At 37.2% G+C, this 24,585-nt stretch overlaps 1 protein-coding gene across 1 annotated transcript in view; it reads right to left on the bottom strand.

The window, feature by feature from the left end:
• Window positions 1-23,690, bottom strand: part of LOC122761660 (roundabout homolog 2-like) — a gene marked incomplete at both ends in the record, with an annotated part of 33,646 nt that extends 9,956 nt beyond the window's left edge. Inside the window, 10 exons of the mRNA XM_044016883.1 lie at window positions 3,147-3,315; window positions 3,393-3,474; window positions 4,228-4,433; window positions 5,108-5,279; window positions 5,481-5,605; window positions 6,760-6,887; window positions 8,081-8,219; window positions 8,299-8,419; window positions 11,724-11,881; window positions 23,360-23,690. Coding sequence (XP_043872818.1) covers window positions 3,147-3,315; window positions 3,393-3,474; window positions 4,228-4,433; window positions 5,108-5,279; window positions 5,481-5,605; window positions 6,760-6,887; window positions 8,081-8,219; window positions 8,299-8,419; window positions 11,724-11,881; window positions 23,360-23,690 — 1,631 coding nt within the window. The remainder of the gene's footprint in view (window positions 1-3,146; window positions 3,316-3,392; window positions 3,475-4,227; window positions 4,434-5,107; window positions 5,280-5,480; window positions 5,606-6,759; window positions 6,888-8,080; window positions 8,220-8,298; window positions 8,420-11,723; window positions 11,882-23,359) is intronic.
• Between the last annotated feature and the right edge of the window lie 895 nt (window positions 23,691-24,585).

Below are 24,585 nucleotides of genomic sequence, written 5' to 3'. Positions count from 1 at the left end.
TTAGAGAACGTTCTGCAAAGGTTCTCAGAATGTTCCCCCAACGTTACGTTGTCATGACCTTCATAAAACCTTTAGAGAACGCTCCACAAAGGTTCCCCTAACTTTACCTTGTCACAACCTTCAAACAACCTTTAGGGAACGTTCTGTAAAGGTTCCCAGAATGTTCCCCAACGTAACTTTGTCTTAACCTTTAGACAACGTTCTGCAAAGGTTCCCAGAACGTTCCCCCAAAATTAATTTGGTCATAACCTTCATACAAACTTCAGAGAATGTTCCCCTAACTTTACCTTGTCACAACCTTCATACAACCTTGAGAGAACGTTCTGAAAAGATTCCCAGAACGTTCCCCCATCGTTACCTTGTCGCAACTTTCATACAACCTTTAGAGAATGTTCCGTAAAGGTTCCCTGAACGTTCCCCCAACATTACTTTTCATAACCTTCATACAACCTTTAGAAAATGTTCCACAAAGGTTTCCAGAACGTTCCCCTTACATTACTTTGTCATAACCTTCATACAACTTTTACAGAATATTCCGTAAAGGTTCCCAGAACGCTCCCCCAAAATTACTTTGGTCATAAACTTCATACAAACTTTAGAGAATGTTCCACAACTTTACCTTGTCACAACCTTCAAACAACCTTTAGAGAACGTTCTGTAAAGGTTCCCAGGACGTTCCCCCAACGTTACTTAGTCATAACCTTCATACAACCTTTAGAGAACGTTTTGCAAAGGTTCTTTGAACGTTCCCCTAACATTACTTTGTCATAACCTCCAGACAACCTTTTGAGAACGTTTTGCAAAGGTTCCCAGAATGTTCTCCCAAAATGACTTTGGTCACAACCTTCATACAACCTTTAGAGAACGTTCGGCAAAGGTTCCCAGAACGTTCCCCCAACGTTACTTTGTCATAACCTTCATACAACCTTTAGAGAACGTTCTGTAAAGGTTTCCAGAACTTTCCCCCAACATTACTTTGTCATAACCTTCATACAACCTTTAGAGAACGTTCCCCTAATTTTACCATGTCACAACCTTTAGAGAACATTCTGCAAAGGTTCCTAGAACATTCCCCCAACATTACTTTGTCATAACCTTCATACAACATTTAGAGAACGTTCCATAAAGGTTCCTAGAACGTTCCCCTAACTTTACCTTGTCACAACCTTCATACAACCTTTAGAGAACATTCCGCAAAGGTTACCAGAATGTTCCTCAACGTAACTTTGTCACAACCTTTAGACAAAGTTCTGCAAAGGTTCCCAGAACGTTCCCCCAAAATTACTTTGGTCAAAACCTTCATACAAACTTTAGAGAATGTTCCCCTAACTTTACCTTGTCACAACCTGCATACAACCTTGAGAGAACGTTCTGCAAAGAGTCCCAGAACGTTCCCCCATCGTTACCTTGTCGCAACCTTCATACAACCTTTAGAGAATGTTCTGTAGAGGTTCCCAGAACGGTCCCCCAACATTACTTTGACATAACCTTCATACAACATTTAGAGAACGTTCCCCTAACTTTACCTTGTCACAACCTTCATACAACCTTTAGAGAACATTCTGCAAAGGTTCCAAGAATGTTCCTCAACGTAACTTTGTCACAACCTTTAGACAAAGTTCTGCAAAGGTTCCCAGAACGTTCCCCCAAAATTACTTTGGTCAAAACCTTCATACAAACTTTAGAGAATGTTCCCCTAACTTTACCTTGTCACAACCTTCATACAACCTTGAGAGAAGGTTCTGCAAAGATTCCCAGAACGTTCCCCCATCGTTACCTTGTCGCAACCTTCATACAACCTTTAGAGAATGTTCTGTAGAGGTTCCCAGAACGTTCCCCCAACATTACTTTGACATAACCTTCATACAACCTTTAGAGAACGTTCCACAAAGGTTCACAGAATGTTCCCTCAACGTAACTTTGTCACAACCTTTTGACAGTGTTCTGCAGAGGTTCCCAGAACGTTCCCTCAAAATTACTTTGGTCATAACCTTCATACAAACTTTAGAGAACGTTCTGCAAAGGTTCCCAGAACATTCCCCCATCGTTACTTTGTCACAACCTTCATACAACCTTTAGAGAATGTTCCGTAAAGGTTCCCTGAAAGTTCCCCCAACATTACTTTTCATAACCTTCATACAACCTTTAGAAAATGTTCCACAAATGTTCCCAGAACATTCCCCTAACGTTACTTTGTCATAACCTTCATACAACCTTTAGAGAACGTTCTGCAAAGGTTCCCAGAATGTTCCCCTAACTACCTTGTCACAACCTTCATACAACGTTTAGAGAACTTTCTGCAAAGGTTCCCAGAACATTCGAGCGTTACTTTGTGATGAGAAGGCAGACAGAGTTTCTGCTGCTGAGAAACTGAAGACGCTGAAATGTCACAAATATGGATCTGTGGAGGAAAAGCTTTTCATTTTCATCTCTAAAAAAGAATTTCTTTGGTGAGTAAGGTTTAATAATATACTAATTTAAACTTATGATTATTAGTAAATAGTGTAAAAGGGTTTCAATAAGATTAAATAAACCTAAGTTTCCTATTACTTCTTTTTATTTCATGTTTTAATTTGACTTCATTGTTTCCTGGTATAAAATAAAGTTTTTCATTCATTCAAACACATAATTTGACCGATGTGACCAATATTACTTTTACTGCCAGTATTTTTTTCAGTTGAGAAAAAAAAGATTTAAATAAATGATTAAAGATGTGAAAATTCTCACATTAGAGAATCTGGAAACATTCGTGTAATTAAATATTAACATTTCTGCCAATGATGCTTTTCATCCACCGAGTTTGGCTCATTTGAGCAAAACTAAAAATAAATACATGTCATTTTATGATTTATTTAATTCATAAATGTGCATTTAGTTTGAAAAAACTGTCATTTCTAAAATATTAGAACAGAAACAAGTTCACTGCGATGATAAAAACAAAATGAGAACGTGAAACTAACTAAATTAAACCTGGTTTCACACATTGGTTCAGTTGGCGCCTCCTGCAGGTGAAAGATTATGTTGCTTGTGTGACCCACCACTCACACACGTGTGGAGTGTGATCTCACACATGGTCACGTGACCACGCGCAATCGAAGAAATGGAGATCTTTGTGAAACTAAGGTGTTTCATCAGACTCTTTGTACCTGAACGCTTGGATGACGTATGCGGTGACCGCGGCTCCGCCCTCATGTGGGTTGGACTGCCAGGTGAGAGTGACGGTGTTTTTGGTGACGTCTGTCACCACAGGTTTGTGAGGAGGTCCTGGAAGCTGAAGGAACTCAGAGACTCTGGACACTGGAGGACCTCCATCCTCTGACACACATAGAGTACATACATATATGTATATATACTGTATATTTAACAGTGTAGAGAGCTGTTGTCATGGTTACCTCTGATGGTCAGCGTCCCGGTCCAGCTGGTTTCTCCTGTAGAACTGGACACGACACACATGTACGTCCCTGAGTCTGAGTCCTGTTTAAAACACCACAGGAAAGGTTTTCTTCTGTGTCAGAAACTGAAATAAAACTTTTGAACAAAATCACTTCATTTATCTCTGACTTATATTTAAGATAATGATTGTTTGTGTGCATTTATAAATAATGACTTTAGATATCTGATAAGTTTTATTAAGAATGAATATCCTGAAAACAAATGTAATATATTTACAAAACATGAGAACATGATGAAAAATCATAATTTACAAATTATATTATATATAAATAATATATTTATAATACATATTTAGTTCTGTGCAGGAAATGTCTTCTTTATTTAATTATTATTTTATAATTAAACTGTTTGTCTTGTGAAGTAACTGTGTGAATATAATAAAACAATAAATCAGTTAAACTGATTTTTCAGATTCTTAAATCTGAATATTTTCTGGTTTCTTCGCTCCATAAAAATAAAGAAATCATAAAAACTGTGGACAAAAACAAGTCAGATTATGCAGAATCACAATTAAGTGAATCTTGAACCAAATGTTTAGATTAAACATTATTTACGTCTGAATACCAAATAATGAGCTGTCCAAAACATCCATCAACAGACTGACTGCTAAATAGTGAGCTATTCTATACATCCACCATTTTATGTGGATGAAGAAATTTCCTGAAATGATGACGCGTTTACGGAAAAAGAAAAAGATTATTTGCATTTTGTTCAGTTTCCTGTATGTTCCCACCTGTTTTGTGCTGAATGTGATGAAAGTGTCTTTGCACAGACCTTTATGTCAGAGATCTGTAACGTGCCGTTCTCCATCAGAGTCAGTCTCGGTTTGTTCCCCTGAAGTTTCTCTCCGTTCTTCTTCCAAGAAATCTGGACTGAAGGTCCTCCGATGACCCGACACTGCAGCTGCGCCGTTGCACCACGAGACACCGTCTGATTGGCTGGACCTTGACCAATGATGGGAGGCACACGACCTGATGGACCTGGTGACGAGATCAGAGGGAAACAGTGTGTCGCCTCTACACTGGTGACATTTAGAATGATGAAAAGTGGAGAAAAACATGAGGCCGACTGTAGAAGCTGTTTGTTTGTCATGATATCTGCCAAATAGTGAGCTGCTCTTAATATCCACCAACACACTGACTGCCAAATAATGAGCTATTCTATACATCCACCAATGAACTGACTGCAAATTGTGAACTGTTCACAAACAAACTGACTAAATTACTAATCTACTGTAATCTGTAGACACAAAGACAAGATGGTGACTCTAGCGCAGAGGGTCAAATATGAGTCAGGAGTAAAAATGGTCAAATGTGAACATTAAGCCTTAAACGAATGGTTAATCAGGTGTGAGATCTTTGTTCTTTATGAACCTCTGTAGCATTAGACATCTTTGCAGCAGTCTATCACCAGAGTGGTCAGCTGGCACCTTTTATGCTAATATTCACGGGAGAGAATGACAGACCGCCACCATCTCTTTCGTCATGAACTCAACGCACTGACCGTTTATTCTGCGCATGCTCACAGTTACATTCAGGTGCACTCAGACATATCAGTTCTAACATTAACTTTACTGTGTAGGCTATTTTTACATGACTTTGCCATTCATACTATCAAATATGCTTAACAACCTCATTATTGATGCAGTTCTCACCTCCCTCCACCTGCAGCAGCGCTTTGGTCAGCACACTTCCTGCCACATTGATGGCCTGACACATGTAGAAGCCAGAGTCGTCAGGGTGGACGTCAGTGATGGTCAAAGCTCCGCCCATGGACACAGAGTAACGACCCGACTGTGACGGGGGCTGACCGGGGAACAGCAACATCTACACACACACACACACACACCATGTATATACATAATAGTGTCATCAGCGTATACTGTAACTGTGTGGAGCAGTTTGAGAGACTTTATATTTTCTGGTTTCTTTGCTCCATTAAACAAAGAAATCATTCAAACTGAATCATTTTGATTTGTCTGAGTGCAGATGTTTACTTGACTGTTGTGTGTTGTTGTTGTTGTTTACCTGACTGCCCTCTTTCTGCCAGAAGATGGCGGGTGGAGGATTTCCTGTGGTGCTGCAGTAGAAGGTGATGCTGCTTCCCTGAGTTGTGATTTGGTCTCTGGGCTTCGAGCTGATCTGAGGAGGAACTGGAAGAAGAAAGAAAAAAGAAGAGGAGACAGAGTTTTAAAAGAACACATATGTATCTATATTATTAGTAATTATCTTTACCACAAACTCACAGCAGCACAGTCATGAGTGACATAGAATTTCATGTCTTGAGCGACATCTTGCTCAACCACTATCACACAAATTGGCAGCTTGCTAAACTCTTGTTTGTGTTGTCTCAGGTTTATTTGACTTGTGTGAGGTGTTTTAGTTTGATCATATACGAGGTCTAGATTTTACAGCTTTAAATATCACAGCAGTTCCATTCTTTCTATGTTCACTGTATTCTTCATATTTAAATACAATTCTATTTAGTTTAGTTTGTATAAAGCAATAATAATTAATAAACAGGACATTTCACTTGTGTGTTTGAGTCTGATATTTGATCATTTTACTGTTTTATGATCATGTTTAAAATGAGAAGAATTCAAAGACAAGGAACATCTAATGTAAGGTTAAGAATGAATGATTTATTTTTTAAAACATGTTGTGCTTTAAAACCTTTTCTTTGACTTTGTCAATGAAGAAAAAACAAATATTTTGTGTTTCAGGCCCTGAAGATTTCATTTAAGTCACACAAGTCTGTGTGTGTGTGTGCGTTTGTGTGTGTGTGTGACCTTCAGAGCATCATCATCATCATCTCATCTTTAACAAGGATCTTCACCTTTGGAAAAACTCATCATAGAAAAAAGGCAGCGACACTGATGACATTTGAAATTGTGTGAATCTTGTTTCCCATGTGATCATGTGGTCATGTGACATATTGTGTGTTGATGGCGAATCATAAGCTAAACACACTGAGATTATTTTCACTGCATCTGTGTTTTTATCCTGGTTTTAAATCAAATTAAAATAAATCTTTTTTTTTTCTCAGAACAAAATAAAAACTCAGTTTTTACTGCACCTGATTTTTATTCTCTTTCTTTACGACAGCCATCATTTTTTTTGTGTGTGTGGTGACTAAATCCAATCCATTTTATTTGATGTTATTTGAAAATACAAACAAACACAAATGTCCTGTGTCACCTGTGTGGGTCCCGCCCCAGTGTTTGTGAACCCCTGCAACCTGGAAATGAGGGCGTGTGAGTATTTAAATGAAGTAGAAATAATAGTGAAGCGTGTGTGTGTTTGGTACCGTGGACCTGCAGCACGGCCGACGCCTCCGTCTTCCCCACGCTGTTCTCTGACGTGCACGTGTACGTCCCCTCGTCCTCCTCCTTCACACGCAACAAACGCAGACTGTTACTGTTCCTGATCTCAAACCTGCCGGAGAAGACAGGTGGACAGGTGGACAGAAGAAAATCAAAGTCACATCAGTCGGGACTGTGTCCTCCGTGTCACCTGAGACGATAAAAGAACTCAGAGATTTGGTCAGATTCTGATTTTCATCTTATCCATTTGTGAAATGATGAATCATTGCCTCACCACTGCATCAATGTAAGGCAGAAAATTTAATAACTTTATTAAAAAAGTTTAATAAAGGTAATTAAGATAAAAAAAGAGCAGTGTTTGCTGTGTGTGATTTTATTTTCATGTGTTCATCAAAAGTTTCTGCAGCTCAAAAACTCAATTTAACACCTTTTTCATGTGTTCGATGGTCCAAACTGACAAAATATGAAAAGTGTTTCTTCACTGAATTCATAGATGATATTTTTAAAGTTATAAAATATAAACATAGGTTTATTTTGTTAAAAGATCATAAAGTGATTGATTTTATGTAAAGTTGGTGAAACCCAGGGAGTGGCAGCGTGTGTCCACCAGGGGGCGACAAAAATACATCAGACAAACACATACACTGAAAAAAAGAAAACCATTTCAACTGTCGACAACAAAATAAATTAAGCTAAGAGGATTGACCTTTTAACCCATTATTTGACAGTCATTCTGTTGGGGAATGTACTGAATAGCTCACTATTTGGCAGTCAGTCTGTTGCATTTATATAGTAGCTCATTATTTGGCAGTCATTTCTTGGTGGATATATAGAATAGCTCACTATTTGGCAGTCAGTCCGTCTGTGGATATAGCGAACAGCTCACTATTTGGCAGTCATTCAGTTAGTGGATGTATAGAAAAGCTCACTATTTGGCAGTTAGTCTGATGGTGGGTAAAAAGAAGAGTTCATTACTCGGCAGTCATTCTCTTCTCCCTTTAGGGGGCGCCACAGTAGATCATTTGCCGCCATCTTGTCGTCACCCTTGTGTCCTCTTCTGTTACACCAACTGTCCTTATATCCTCATGTCCTCATGGACGTCCTCTGCACATGACCACAACCATCTCAACCTTCACTCTTTCACTTCATCTCCAAACCCTGAGCTGTCCCTGGATTACATGCTCATGTCTAATCCTGTCCATCCTGGTCATTCCCCAACTAAATCTCAGCATCTTCATCTCTGCCACTCAGACATCATGTGACTCACTGTGTGTGTGTGTGTATGTGTGTGTGTGAGACGCTCACCTCCCGCGGGGAAGTTCTCCTTCCTCCCTACGCCATCGCACAGTGGGAGCAGGATCTCCATGGACCTCACACAGGAAGTCTACCGTCTCCTCCTCCATCACCACCTGGTTCACCGGCCTTCGCACCAACACGGGTCGCTCTGTTTTAAAGGACGGGGACATTTTCACACACGTGTGTCCAACTCATGACGAGACACAGACAGAGGACAGAAGACTGACCGTAGACCACCAGCTCTGCAGGATCACTGTCCCTCTCTCCAACCATGTTTGTCCCCACACACACAAACATGCCAGCGTCGCTCTTCCTGGTCTGAGAGATCATCAGTTTGCCGCTGCGCATCTGAAAAAACACAGCAGACAAGAGAACGTAACAGTCAGGAATGATGAAGATGCAGATTAACATCTGTAAATGTATCCTATAGAAACATATTTACTGACACGATGATAAATGTGCAGATTAACATCTGTAAATGTATCCTATAGAAACATATCTACTGACGCGATGATAAATGTGCAGATTAACATCTGTAAATGTATGAAAATATCTATGATTAACATCTGTAAATGTATCCTATAGAAACATATTTACTGACACGATGATAAATGTGCAGATTAACATCTGTAAATGTATCCTATAGAAACATATCTACTGACACGATGATAAATGTGCAGATTAACATCTGTAAATGTATCCTCTAGAAACATATTTACTAATTGACATAAATAATGATGATAAATGTGCAGATTAACATCTGTAAATGTATCCTATAGAAACATATTTACTGTATCCTATAGAAACATATTTACTGTGATAAATGTGCATTAACATCTGTAAATGTATCCTATAGAAACATATTTACTGACGATGATAAATGTGCAGATTAACATCTGTAAGTATCCTATAGAAACATATCTACTAACCACGATGATAAATGCAGATTAACATCTGTAAATGTATCCTATAGAAACATATCTACTAACGATGATAAATCAGATTAACATCTGTAAATGTATCCTATAGAAACATATCTACTAACACGATGATAAATGTGATTAACATCTGTAAATGTATCCTATAGAAACATATCTACTGGCGATGATAAAGATTAACATCTGTAAATGTATCCCATAAAACATATCTACTGGCGATGATAAATGTGCATTAACATCTGTAAATGTATCTTATAGAAACATATTTACTGACACGATTAATGTGCAGATTAACATCTGTAAATGTATCCTCTAGAAACATATTTACTGACACGATGATAAAGATGCAGATTAACATCTAAATGTATCCTATAGAAACATATTTACTGGCCGATGATAAATGTGCAGATTAACATCTGTAAATGTATCCCGAAACATATTTACTGGCGATGATAAATGCAGATTAACATCTGTAAATGTATCTAGAAACATATCTACAGCATAACTGACGCGATGATAAATGTGCAGATTAACATCTGTAAATGTATCCTATTAACATCTGTAAATGTGCAGATTAACATCGTATGTCCTTAGAAACATATTTACTGCGATGATAAATGTGCTTAAATGTAAATGTATCCTATAGAAACATATCTACTAACGATGATAAATATGCAGATAACATCTGTAAATGTATCCTCTAGAAACATATTTACTGACACGAGATAAATGTGCAGATTATCTGTAAATGTACTATGAAACATATTTACTAACACTGATAAACGATGATAATATGAGATGATAAATGTGCATTAACATCTGTAAATGTATCCTATAGAAACATATCTACTGGCGTGATGATAAATGTGCAGATTAACATCTGTAAATGTATCCTATAGAAACATATCTACTGACACGATGATAAATGTGCAGATTAACATCTGTAAATGTATCCTATAGAAACATATCTACTGACACGATGATAAATGTGCAGATTAACATCTGTAAATGTATCCTATAGAAACATATTTACTGACGCGATGATACAAACAGAACATGTAACACAGACAGCGAGTCATATGTTTACAGTGTAACCTTGTAAAGGACATTCATGTGAATTTCAATGAAGGAATTAAAAATAAAATTATGGCACTGTTATTCATGTTTACATATTTCATGTTTAGAACAGAGATGAAATCTTTCCGTCATAATCTGCATTCACAAAGAAACTGTAATCAAATTCATTTTCATTCCTTTTTCACAGTTTTCTACATTTGAAGGATTTTAAACATCAGAGGAGAGAGAAACACAAATGAATCGTGAATAAAGAAAAACAGTGTGTTCACATTCAAGTCTTTGTAGAACAGTGTGTCCATAAAAAGACGTTCAGTAGAAAGAATAGAATTATTAACCCTTGTTTCAGCTTAAACTCTGTTTGATAATAAACGACCAGGTTCTGTTGAAACATGACAAACGATTATTTTCAGACACACGTTCTTCCAGAGCAGATCAGCTCAAAATAAACCACAGAAATTCTGTGTCACACATGCGTGAGCAGTGAGTAAAAACCATCACTATAGGAAATATATCTACACTATATCTATCTTTCTATATCTACTATAGAAAAATAATCCAAAAACAGGATTTGATCGTTACATTCAGGGACACTTTTCATTCTTTGTCTTTGGATAATTCTGTCATGTCTGTTCATGTGTTCATACATACTAATGCATGAATTTTTGTCCAGATTGTGTCTTTGCCTTTGATCTTGTTATTTCCAGCTCAGATTAAAACAGGTGTCACACTCAGACCCTTAAGTACACAAATGTCCCAGTGGAACTCTTTCAAAATATAATTTTTAATCTCACTTTCATTCATTAAAATTAAAATGCATGCTTTATGTTTAAACATGGATTATTATTATTATTATTATTGTTATTATTATTAATAATATTATTATTATTGTTATATGCCATATTTGGCATATGGAGAAAAATCACACTATTTCCACTAGATGTCACTGTCACGTTGCTGCTAGTCATTAGTATAGCAAATTCAAATTATACATGAAAAATGTTGTCGAATCCTAATAAAGAATCTTGTTTTTTAGATTCCTTCTGAACGAAACATGGAGAACAAAATAAAATAATAAAAGAGAACTCTATAAATATATTAAACTGATTATTACACTACATAATAATATTTGTAACAAGTGCACAAACACAAGCTGATGGAATCTCACCTTTATGTCTAAAATAAATCAAATTCATTGTATTTTAATTATACCAAATTATGGCAAACATTAAATTAAATTCCTTCTGAACGAAACATGGAGAACAAAATAAAATAATAAAAGAGAACTCTATAAATATATTAAACTGATTATTACACTACATAATAATATTTGTAACAAGTGCACAAACACAAGCTGATGGAATCTCACCTTTATGTCTAAAATAAATCAAATTCATTGTATTTTAATTATACCAAATTATGGCAAACATTAAATTAAATTGAAGACCTTTATCACACATAATGTGGATTATAATGATTTAGCTGTGGAAACCTGAGTCTCAAGTAATAATGTCACACATTTATAGTTTAATATTTACTCAATGCTTTGTGTGTGTGTGTGTGTGTGTGTGTGTGTGTGTGTGTGTGTGTGTGTGTGTGTGTGTGTGTGTGTGCGCGCATGCTGCATGTGTAAAACCCACAGTCATGCGTTCATCTCTGCTGCTGACTCGGACGTTGTTGCGTTTCCAGTAGACGCTGGGTTCAGGATGACCACGTGGAGGAACACAGTCGAGGACGGCAGGTTCTCCTGCAGCCACCACCACGTCACTGGGCGCCTGGCGGAAATCATCTCTCAGAGCTGAGACACAAAAACACAAAGAAATGGAATTAACGTCCAGACGTTTGGTCGATCTGATGTTTTTCAAACAAAGAGTGGAAATCAGAGCCACAGATCAATGATCCTCAGCTGCAGCTTCAGCAGGGACAGACACACGTTTGTCCTCCTGAGTGATCCCCTGTCTTGCTTTATTTATTCATTTATAATTTTTGAAGTCTATCACAGTGTTCGCATGAACGCTCGCCTCCATGGCAACGTCCTCGTTAGATGGTGCAGTGGTCTGGGTGTTTTCAGGGCGCGTGTCCTGCTCTGCTGTCTCTGCTGTCAGAGCAGATGAATAATGCAAGTCTTCTCCGTCCGACATGGAGCGAACAAATAACAGCACATTCATAATTCAGCTCGTGTGTGAGAGAGAAAATGTCCTTCATGTTAATCAACGGAGTGTTGTTTTCAAATGTTCTTGTAAAAATAAATAAATACACAATTTAAATGAGTTTTATTTGAACATGAAAATGCTCAGGAACATCCCGGCCTTTGATTAGGATTTGAACTGGCAACCTTTCAATGACAAGCCCAGTTCTCTTTCACTGTTTTCTCTGTCACAGAAATCATGAACGTTACCAATGCTAAAAATCCTCAGTGCTGCTCTGAAAAACGTCTCGACCTGAGGAGAAAAACCAGCGTCTGCAGTGAGGATGAGATTTGATCATTTCCTCCAAAGGTTAAATAACTCTTACTGTATTTAACATAGATCATGTTTTTATCTCATCACTCGTCTGTTACTGACACCAGAAAATGAACCAGTGTTCAAAGTAAAACAGTTAAATATGTGTGAATAAACACAGTGTACGTGCATTTCTTTGGTTCCTTGGAAACTCAGGGTCAGTGTGTCCTCACGTCAACACAATGACAGGATGAGAGGTTTGACCCCGTGAGTCTTGACCCCGTGGAAACAGAGACTCACAGGAAACAGAGACTCACAGGAAACAAAGACTCACAGGAAACAGAGACTCACAGGGAAACAGAGACTCACAGGAAACAGAGACTCACAGGGAAACAGACAACAGAGACTCACAGGAAACAAAGACTCACACACAGGAAACAAAGACTCACAGAGAACTCAGAGAGCAGAGGGAAACAGAGACTCAGAGAAACACTACTTGGGAAAGAAGGGAAAAAGAGACTCACAGGAAACAAAGACTCACAGGAAACAAAGACTCACAGGAAACAGAGACTCACAGGAAACAGAGACTCACAGGAAACAAGAGCTACTTGGGGAAACAGAGACTCACTTGAGGAAGCAGAAGACTTCGAGGAAACAGAGACTACTTGAGAAACAGTCACAGAAACAAAAGACTCACAGGAAACAGACTCACGGAAACAGAGACTCACAGGAAGCAAAGACTCTGGGAAACAGAGACTACTTGGGGAAACAGAGACTACAGAGAGACTCGCAGGAAACAGAGACTCGCAGGAAAAAGAGACTCACAGGAAACAGAGTCCGTTTCTCAATACTCAAGTTAGCAAGTATGTTCTTGCTTACTTGGAAAGTATATACTTGAGAAGTACACTGAGAGTATATACTTGCCAAGTACGGGAGTACACAAGTATGTGGTTGTTTCTCAATACTCAAGTATGCAAGTATGTATGTATTGTTCTGCTGTTTGAATGGTGGCTGGCGCCAAGTGCTGCAGCCTCATTACTGCCACCTACGGTGTTGATAAATGAACATATGAAATATTTTTAATATATGCATATATATGTTGTTATTATTTTTACATTTTAAATATTTAACTTCATTTATTAATTTATTTATATTAAAATATACAATACAAATAATACAATGTGGAAAATAGATATATTAAAGCATTGTTGAGTAGTATATATATTTGTACATGTCACATATATATGTATATGACGTGTACAAATATATACTACTCTACATAATATATTTAAATACAGCTACAATGACCGTCGACTTATATAAATCTGACATTCAAAGTTAAAATAAAAACATTAATAATATACAAACTGTCAGGTCAAAAGCGTTTCCATTAAAACAAAGGGGTGGAGTGGCTCAGTGGTTAAACCGGTACCCTATGTGCAAAAAAACATCATGGTCGCAATGGTCGCAAGTTCGATTCCACCCCTCGCTGATTGTACTCAATTCCATTGTAAGTCGCTTTGGATAAAAGCGTCTGCTAAATGACATGTAATGTAATGTAAAAAACAAAATAACACGTCAACAACAAATCTATGGATCACACCAAGCATCTAATGACAGCGACGTCTGAGCCAGCAGATCATTTCATAACACATGTTTGAATTCTAAATGACTAATTTCTCGCCTCAAATGACGTTAAAACTTTGTTCCGGGACACAGAAAATATTTATTTCAGATGTATATTTCTACTATCTGCTGCTATGCTCCCTATTCTGGGATACAAGTACGCTTCAGTCACCTGCGATGCATACTTGGTAAAAATGGGCGGAGCGAGAACACTTCCGGGTTTGAGAACCGTCCTCGCTGTTCGCTTACTTGAGAATTGGAACAGCACTTGGACTGAGGCTGATGACGTTTTCACAAGTACGGGAGTACACAAGTACGCACAAGTACGCACAAGTATGGATATTGAGAAACGGCCAGAGACTCACAGTCAGTGTTGCACCACAATCGATCCATGAAATCTCCGATAACACATTCATGAATAATTCATTCATCTTTCACTGATATGATGATGAAAGATTTCTGTCTCCTGTTCTGAAACAAAAACACTGATTTTTCTCACAAACGTCCCAAACGTCTGTGATAAATGTTTCTCAAAGGAAGATTTTAACTTCTTACTCTTTCTTTATGCAATTATGTTTATATATTTGCTACATTTCAAAACAATGAAATAAATATAAATATACTGTCCAGACTATTATATTAAAACATTACAACAGCAGATATTGACTTGAATATGACATTAAACTACAGTGTAGCGTCAACGTTTACACTAAACTTAATGAGTTAATAAAATGTTTGAGGTTCTTTGAATGCATCTCATAGCAGCTTCTCTAAGCTCAACACTCTGCATTTCACTCATTCACTCTCATGCTCTGGAGTTTGTTTTCTTACAAACTAATAATTTAAAGGCTTTTCTGGAACATTAAACCTTTTTTTCTGAATCAGAACGTTTTTGGAATATCCAACTTGAAAGTGAATTCTTTTTTACGTCTTTTATTTTCACTGAGTCTAGTATATTCATCTCCTGCCAGTGGAGGGCGCTACCTGTGTTGTGTGACGTCAGCTCTGGCTGTGTAATCCTCCTTAAATCAACTTCACTTACTCATTATTACAGCGAACAAAACTACATCGACCTCATTCATTATTCAGCAGGTTTCGTGACAGATCTGTGTCAAAATGGCCGCCGACCGAGCCTTTAATTCCACATCAGTATTCTCGTCCTGCAGCTTCATGTCCCACCAGAGACAGAGTGGGACATGAAGAGTGTCCTGCAGGTTTCAGAGGACGCTCGTCTGATTCCTCGTCAGAGAATGTTCGGACACTTTAAAACAAAGTTAGAGTGAAATAAAGTGAAAGTTACTTTTCTTTATCTCCTTTGTCGTTCTTTTCTTTGAGGTCACAGACAACAGAAGTCTTTACTGAGTCTATTTCTCATTATCCTGCAGTCAAATTTCAATTATTCACATTATTATAACACTGAGCATCATCATGGATCCACGACAGAGACTAAAACACACTCATTTATGTCATTGACCAGCGATTGTATTTAAATCTATTTACATCCATAACATGACTGCGATGATTCATCAATTAAATTAAACACCACCTGTTTTGGTAATCGATTTAAACTGTTCTACTGTTTTTTATTTAATAATTCAAAGCAGTTTTTCGAGTAAATAATTGACAAATGAATCAGTGATGAAAGTAACCCTGAGGACTGAAGTTTCTTTAATTTGTTTTTTATAGATTTTCTTAGTTTTAATTGAATATTTTATGATATATTAATCTTTATATTGTTGAATCATTTTTTAATTCTTATAAAATGATTTTGAAAAGAATTATTTTTACCTGATAATGAAGCAGGTTATGTTGCCATGGACACGGCTGTCTGTCTGTCCTGAACTCACACTGTCTGTCTGTCTGTCCTCAACCCACACTGTCTGTCTGTCCTCCCTCAACCCACACTGTCTGTCTGTCTGTCCTCAGCTCACACTGTCTGTCTGTCTGTCCTCAGCTCACATTGTCTGTCTGTCCTCAACTTCACTCCTCACTCATAATAACCCGACTACATCTCCAAAATAATCTCCTACACCAGAAAGGCTGTGTGTGTGTGTGTGTGTGTGTGTGTGTGTGTGTGTGTGTGACTGCAGGAATAAATCCTCATATTTCCCTGAGGCTCAGTCTCTCTCTCTCTCTCTCTCTCTCTCTCTCTCTCTCTCTCCCTGTGACTGATGTTCAGCACTTTCATCATTATTTCTGCAGGCACACACACACACACACACACACACACACAGATCAGGAGATTTAATCTGTGTAAGATTATCCATCACTTGATTTTTAAGTGACATTTCTGTGCAGAATGTGAGCCTCACGCCGTCTGTGAGTGTGTGAGTGGGATAAATGAGCAAACGTCACACAGCGATTACAGCAGAGCAGGATGATGGACATGTGACACAGAGCGTTGATTAACATCAATAAGAAGAAGAGCAGCATCTTAACATACACATTTACATCTGTAGAGAAAAGAGACAAACATAAAGAAGTAAAAGAATTAAGTTCATTAAAGTAAAAAATAAGTTGTATTTATCTTTTGTCTCTTGTACACTCTACCGTAATAATTCTATTCTTTTATTCCATATATAATATGTGTCTGCTACACTATAATTTATCAGTATCACATCTATTCTATTCTGTTCTATATTCTATTACAAATATTACATTTCAAAGTTGGCCAATTTTAACGTAATTTATTTCGCTTTTACCAACTGAAGAAACTGTGAGAACTCCTGCGTCATTCCAGCACAATGTTAGGACACGCTGTTAGCATTTTTGTTAGCATTGTTATTAGCAGAGCATGGATTTCATTGATTTTTTTTAAACCAATTTTTACAATTCGGTTCACAGCTTAAATAGTTTTAATAATTTTATCTTAAATCAATTCATGAACAAGTTAAAATTAACAAAATGACCAAAGAAAAAAAAACTGTAGCATTGTCGCTGAGCTCCATTGTAACATGTAAACATGCTAGTATGTAGCGAATTTACATCCATTGAAAAAAAAGAGAGAAAATAGTTGACAAATTAAAAAAAAATTAAGATAAGCTGTTGGCATAGCCACTAGCATAGTTTACCTTTTAAAATATGATTCACAGCTTAAATTTTTTAATTTCAATTTTCATCATAGTTTATTATTTAAACTTGTTCTCTTGTATGTTTAGTTTGAATGAATGAACGTTGTTGTTGTTGTTGTTGTAAACATTCCAGATTAAAGCAAAACATGTTAAATATCATCTATAATCCATAAACAGGTGCACCAAAAAAAAAACAGTTTTTTGACAAATTTTGTCAAACAATAATAATACTTATTTTGTAATCAACTAATATTATTAAGTTTGTTGACGCTAAAGAAGCATATTGTCTTCATATAAATTGGTACATTTTCTTTCAGAACTTTCTGAAACTTACATAGTGTAGCTTTAAAGCACCTGGACACAGATCTAAAGCTTTTTCTACAATAAACTGTAATAAACTTTCTCAGCGATGTTTGTTTCATGTGCAGATTTCAGTTTGTTTCAGTGTAAAGTGAACGTTTGATTCCTTGATAATCCTTCATCAGGAACAAGACGAACATCTGGCTCTAAAGGCTTTTCAGCAACTTCTCTGTCATTCGTCCTACTTTATTCTAATCCTGCTGCACCATGTGACACTGGCAGACGGTGATGATTGTGAAACAGACACTGTCACTGATTCTCCTCCCACTCTGCTTTTATTTTAAAACACACAGTTTCGTTATTCTGGGTTTATGAACAGACTCAGTGTCAGCTGCTCATTCTCAGCTTACACCGGGAAAAAAGAGGGGAACACTGAATAATAGCTGCTGCTGCTGCTGAAAATCTGACTTAATCCTCACTGTGTGATTCTCAGTCACAGTGTTTACATGAACCCAGCGGCGAAAATCTAATTATTCTGTGACTGCAATGAAAAGCAGACTTTAAAAAAACATGTAAACATTTGAGTCCAAATGAAATATACACATATATTTACTCTATATATACATGTGTGTATATATACTGTATACATGTTTTATCCTAAATGAGTCAAAGTGGGATTATCAGTAATCTACACTTAAAAAACAGAAGTCAAAACTGTGAGTGCCTGAGTCACTGAGGTTTACCACGTTACAGCTGAGAGGAAATAATACTATATTATCGCGATATTTCAGTCACGATATTATCACAATATTTAAGTCATGATATTTAAGTAACAATATTATCACGACATTTAAGTCACAAAATTTAAGTAACAATATTATCACGATATTTAAGTCACAATATTTAAGTCATGATATTTAAGTCACAATATTATCACGATATTTGTGTCATGATATTTAAGTCACAATATTTAAGTCACGATATTTAAGTCACAATATTATCCGATATTTAAGTCACGATATTTAAGTCACAATATTTAAGTCACAATATTTAAGTCACGATATTATCACGATATTAAAGTCACTATATTATCGATATTTAAGTCACAATATTTAAGTATATTTAAGTCACAATATTATCATGATATTTAAGTCACGATATTCAAGTCACAATATTTAAGTCACAATATTTAAATGATATTATCGATATTAAAGTCACTATATTATCATGATATTTAAGTCACAATATTTAAGTCACGATATTTAAGTCACAATATTATCACGATATTTAAGTCACGATATTTAAGTCACAATATTTACAATATTTAAGTCACAATATTTAAGTCACAATATTTAAGTCAGTCACAATATTTTAGTCACACGATATTTAAGTAACAGTATTATCACGATATTTAAGTCACGATATTTAAGTCACAATATTTAAGTCACTATATTATCACGATATTAAAGTCACTATATTATCATGATATTTAAGTCACAATATTTAAGTCGATATTTAAGTCACAATATTAATATTTAAGTCACGATATTTAAGTCACGCACAATATTTAAGTCACGATATTATCACGATATTAAAGTCACTATATTATCACGATATTTAAGTCACAATCCGATATTATCATGATATTAAAGTCACGATATTATCACAACATTTACTGTCATGATATTTAAGTAACGATATTTAAATCATGATATTTAAGTCACAATAATATCACGATATTATCACAATATTTAAGTCATGATGCAACATTATCTTGACATTGTAAAATACCTTTTAATTTGTGAAATCTATATCATCTTATCATATTCATCATATTTAGCATATTCATCATATTTAGCATATGTGTCCTTTTTTAAATTTTCTTAGATCTCACATTAAAAACAAGTCATAACCTTTGATGTTTAAACACAGACGTCACTGACAGTAAATTCAGACAGTAGATTCTTTATTTCGCTCTAATGTTCAGATCCAGCTCACAGTTGTAAATGTTTCTCTTTTAATGGACATTATGTCTTTTTTCTGCTATAAAAAAGTCAGAAGCACTTTAATTATTAGAGACGTGAAGCCATTTTCACCTGATTCCTGTCCTCATGAAGCTCTAACACGTGAGTTACTGCAGTGTTGTCATAACTTTGGCTTCTGCTGCAGAGGAACAGCAGGACGACCTGAGGACACATCCCACCTTCCACTACTTTATCTACACTTTTGTTGTCCTGCACTGGTCAGTGACACACACTCAAGTCTAGACATCATTGCTGTGTCTGTGTGGAGACACTGACGGTGAAGAACGTGTGAAGAACGTGTGAAGAACGTGTGAAGAACGTGTGAAGAAAAGCTCCAGCTGCTTTGTTGTTTTTGAGGATGTTAGAAGAGTAAATCCACAGCTGAAATACTGACTGATTTAATAGGATTTAAACATGATCTGTGTTTGTTCATGTACAGTTCTTATGATTCATGTTCAGATCTTTGAACTCTTGTTCCACACAGACCCAGAGTCTGTGTGTGAATCAGCTGTGATTGTCCTCAGCTGGTGTTTCACTGTCACAGCTGAGGACAATCATCAGTGTGAAGGTTATAAAGACACCAGGAGAGCGTCCACACCTTCACTCCACTTTCTCTCGTTCTGTTTGTTGTCTTTTAAAAATGTTTGTCTTCAGATTCATGTTTAGTTTGGGTTCCAGTGCAGTTTTGTTCTGACAGATTTATCAATTGTGGGAACTTTCAGGAAACTTTCCTGCAGCTTGGGATGTTTCCTCCTACGTCACATCACTATGTTTCTGACGCTCAGCAAACGTTTGTTTAAAGCTCTGAACTTTAACTTTCTGTACAGACGCTCACTTTTTAAACATCACAAACAGCAAATTATTTTACATTTGTGTGTGTGGGTAATTTACAGTCACATCTGTCATTTCAATATGTAAAATATGTTTGCTAAAATGTATTTAAAACACATAAATACAAATAAAACACAACTAAAGGAGGTGAGATGCACACATGACATGGCTTTTCAGGAGTTACTCACAAATGACTTCAGTTAAATCTGCCTGTGATTTGACTTCAGAATCTCCCAAAAAAAAAGTGTATTTCAGTGGTTTAAATAAAGATGTATTTTCTCATCCTCACAGAAACAGGTTTAGTGACATCAGATTAACATGGAGCCACAGATGAAGTGACTCACTCTGTGGTTTATATACAGTAGAACAGTGTTTCTGATCATGTTATAGTAGAACCACGTGTCTGTCGTGTTTGTGAAAGTGTTGCACAGTTTTTATCTCCTCGGCGTGAAGCAGTTTCTTCTTCACCGTCAGGGTCAATAATAACGGTCCACACGACGCGAGTTAAAGCGACGAATAAAACACTTCAACTACTCGCGAACGGGCAATAAAAACATAATGTTTTAAACAATAACAATAAAAACAATTGTTGTTCACAAGCCAAAACACACAGCTGCTGTTCCACCACTGCCACGCTGTAAAATATGGGATGTGTGTACATATATATGTATATGTATGTATATTATACGTGATTCACTGCAGTTAATGTTTAATGAATGTAGTTAAAAGCAGGTTTAGAATCTGAGCTCAACTCTGAGCTACTGTTACAAACATTTTTAATTTACTCCACAGTGGGAGTTTACACACACACACACACACTCCACTCTGCTAGAGCTAATTGGGTCACTGTTTACCCCACAGTCAGCACAATGAACCTCCCACAGAGGGGGAGGAGTCTCAGTGTCTGGCGAGGCGATGCGGTACAGACTCCAGCAGACAGTGAATGCACCACTGTGGCGTTTATGGTCACAGCAGTCACCAAACCATTGAGCTGGTGTCACACACTGTTTACATCATGTAAACTAATCTCCATCAGTGACACAAGTACAAAAAATAAGTATTATAAGAATACAAATAAACGTTTTATGTATGTAGACATTTAGCGCTATACAAATTTGATTTGTCGCACAGATTATTGAATTATGTCAGTGTTTTAGTGTATATATATATATACTCATAAGTTGTGGTTGTGTGTTATTGTGTCATATTTACTGTGAAGAGAATGAACCAGACTGTGTGTGTGTGTGTGTGTGTGTGTGTGTGTGTGTGTGTGTGTGTGTGTGTGTGCGTGCGCACGCGCAGGTCAATCCTTCACTGATACGACGTTAATCTGCAGCTCCATTAAAAAAAAACCCAACTCTTATCTTCAACTATGTTTTATCGACTTGAGCTCAGATTTGAAAGAACAAACGACCTGATGAGTTTACAGACTTTATTTTTAATCTTATTTGCTTCATTTTCAGTTTCCTGTGTTTTTGCTTCGTCTGTTCTGTGTAAACTTGTGTGTTTTTAAAATTGCTTCATAAACACAGATATTATGGGATATTATGGGATATTAGCCTGAGCTGTTCCTCCTGGTTGCCAGAGTTAAGAGTCGTTAAGAGTCTGTCCCTGTTTGTGAAGGAGATAAAGTCAGTGAGCCATGAACACACACACACACACACACACTGTCAGCTGCAGATAAGACTAAACTGTTGTTTTGTTGTTGTTGTTGTTTTCAGCGAGAATCGTTCGACCTTGGTAATAATCTGTGGCGTCGCTTCCTCTAATCAAACCACTGACTTAATCCATTTCCTCACGTCAGAGAGCTTCAGTTCAGCCTGGAGCTGAAAAACCGTCGTGAAGAGAAGAAAGAAAATGTTGCTGCTGCAGCGACTGACGACAGAACCAGAGAAAACACTCAGAGAAGACGCAGCGCGCTGGTTTTCCTCTGAATCTGACAAGCACACGCACACACACACACACACACGCACACACTTTGAAAACTGACATCCAGGCCTTGTGAAAACTGGTGAAAATTTAGTCTTGTCAAAATCCAATGTAGTCAGACTTTCAATAAGTTAGAGCTTATTTCAAATAGAAAAGAAAAGTTAATTCTTCTGACCATTATATTAAAAATGTTATCCCTTTCTTTTTAAGATTTTAAAATATGTATTCCTCTCCTGCTTTCTGGGCAGTCCTTTATTTTAATACAGTGTCAAGCTTGAAACTTATGTGTTACAATAGACTGGTTTCTTCACTAAGTAGTTTGATGAATAGCTCCACTACTATCTGAAAGACTGTCTGTGGCTGCCAGTCATTCAGACAACGGAGGAGCGTTAAGAAACGACGTGTGTGAATGAGGTGTTAAAATCCCTGCTCCAGCCAGCAGGAGTGCTGCTGAGTATGGTCTTTAACACTCACACACTTCCAAGTCCCCACTTTGCTTAATATTAAGAAAATACACCAGAGTGTCTTAGACATGATTTTAGGTTGATTTAAAGCATGACAAACAGAGGACCTGAAAAATGTCCCCTGTTCAACATGGAGTCCCCTCTTTGTGAGTGTGTAAACGACACCGAAGTCCCCTGTTCTACTGGTAGTACACACGCACACACACACACACACACACACACACACTCCATCCTGCTCATATGAACACTGGTACATGTGTAAACACAACAGAGGAGGTTGAGCAGGAGGTCGGAGACACATTGTGACCATGACCCGATGGCCCCGCCCTGAATTACTTACTAACAATAATACATCATAGCTTTGAGGAAGTGCTGCACAAAAACAGGAAGTTGGGCCTTTAGTTAAACAAATAAAGTCTGTTCAGTGAATGTGGAAGTAAACCCGATAAAAGACAAAAATATCTGGATTAAATCAGAACTAACTGTTCTTAACTTAAGATGAATGAGTGAGTGAGTGATTCTACAGCAAATGTTTGTATTTAACCTGAAATTAAAAAACACACACACACACACACACAGTCAGGCCTTACTGGCGACTTCCAGCGACGCGTTGCGACTCACGGCGACGCCCGCGTGGTTGCGTGCGACGCAGGTGTAAACGCCCTCGTCAGGTTTGCTGCGGCGTCCGTGGACGATGCGCAGGAAGAAGAGCGATCCTCTGGGCAGGAGCATGCGGTGCGAGCGAGGGTCGTCTTTGTCCGTCTCCACGCGCTCGCCGTCTTTAAACCACTCGATGGTCGGGGCGGGTCGACCCTCGGCCTTACAGTTGAGCGTGGCGGGTTCTCCTTTAGAGACGATTAAATCCGAGGGATCCTCCACGATGCGAGGCGCGAGGTCCTCGACGCGAGCGCGGGAACCTAAGACACGAGGACATGAATGTTAGATTTAGTCTCACAGAAAAACAAAAACAAACAAAAGAAATAAAATAAATATGAAAAACACCTCAAATATTATTGAATTATTCTGTTTTTACACCTGAAGGAGGAGATTAAAGTGAATGAAACAGATTCAACAAATAAAGGTTTAGAAATAAAACTAATGACATGATGAATGAATGAACGAGTGAATGAAGACAGAAACAAACCTTTGTCTTTTTTGAAAACAAGATAGTTTTTATTGTTTCTGCTCTGATTATAATTTTTTTTCTTTTAAAAACACGTTTAAAAAAATTTTATGCACAAAAACAAACAAAAACTTAGTCGATTTTAGTCAAAAACACATTTTTCACATTTTGTGTTCCCACTAGCCACACAGCAGGCTCCGCCCAGACAAACTCCGCCCTCACCTGCTTTTGAGCTGTATACAGGTTACCACGGCAACCATGGTAGTGGCCAAAACTATGCTAGCAGGAATAGCACTTGCAGCCAGTCATTGCGCCACCTACTGGCAACAAACAGCAACAAACACTGTTTCATGTTCATGACGCTTTCAGGTCAGTACAGTACAGTACACGTACTGTACTGTAGCGCCACACACTGGCCATGACCCTGACATACAACCTGTTACCTTTTTGATTTTAATGTATTTTAATGCAAGTTTTTATTTTTGTGTGATTGATTCTTTATTTTTGTTTTTTTCACTGTGAAATAAATCATCTTCTGTTTCGTCTTTCATGTTTTATTTCTGGCTCTTATTTTCCCTTCTAATATAGACACGTTTCAAATGCTGATGATTTATTTCATTGTTATTATCACTACTTATTTTTGTAATTCTTCTCAGTTTATTTCATGTGCGCCACCTGCTGCTCAACAGTGTG

The sequence above is a fragment of the Solea senegalensis genome, unplaced genomic scaffold (assembly GCF_019176455.1).
Source record: "Solea senegalensis isolate Sse05_10M unplaced genomic scaffold, IFAPA_SoseM_1 scf7180000014855, whole genome shotgun sequence".
Classification (NCBI taxonomy): Eukaryota; Metazoa; Chordata; class Actinopteri; order Pleuronectiformes; family Soleidae; genus Solea; species Solea senegalensis.
The sequence above is the reverse complement of the archived record's forward strand: the minus strand, read 5'-3'. Positions and strand labels throughout refer to the sequence as shown.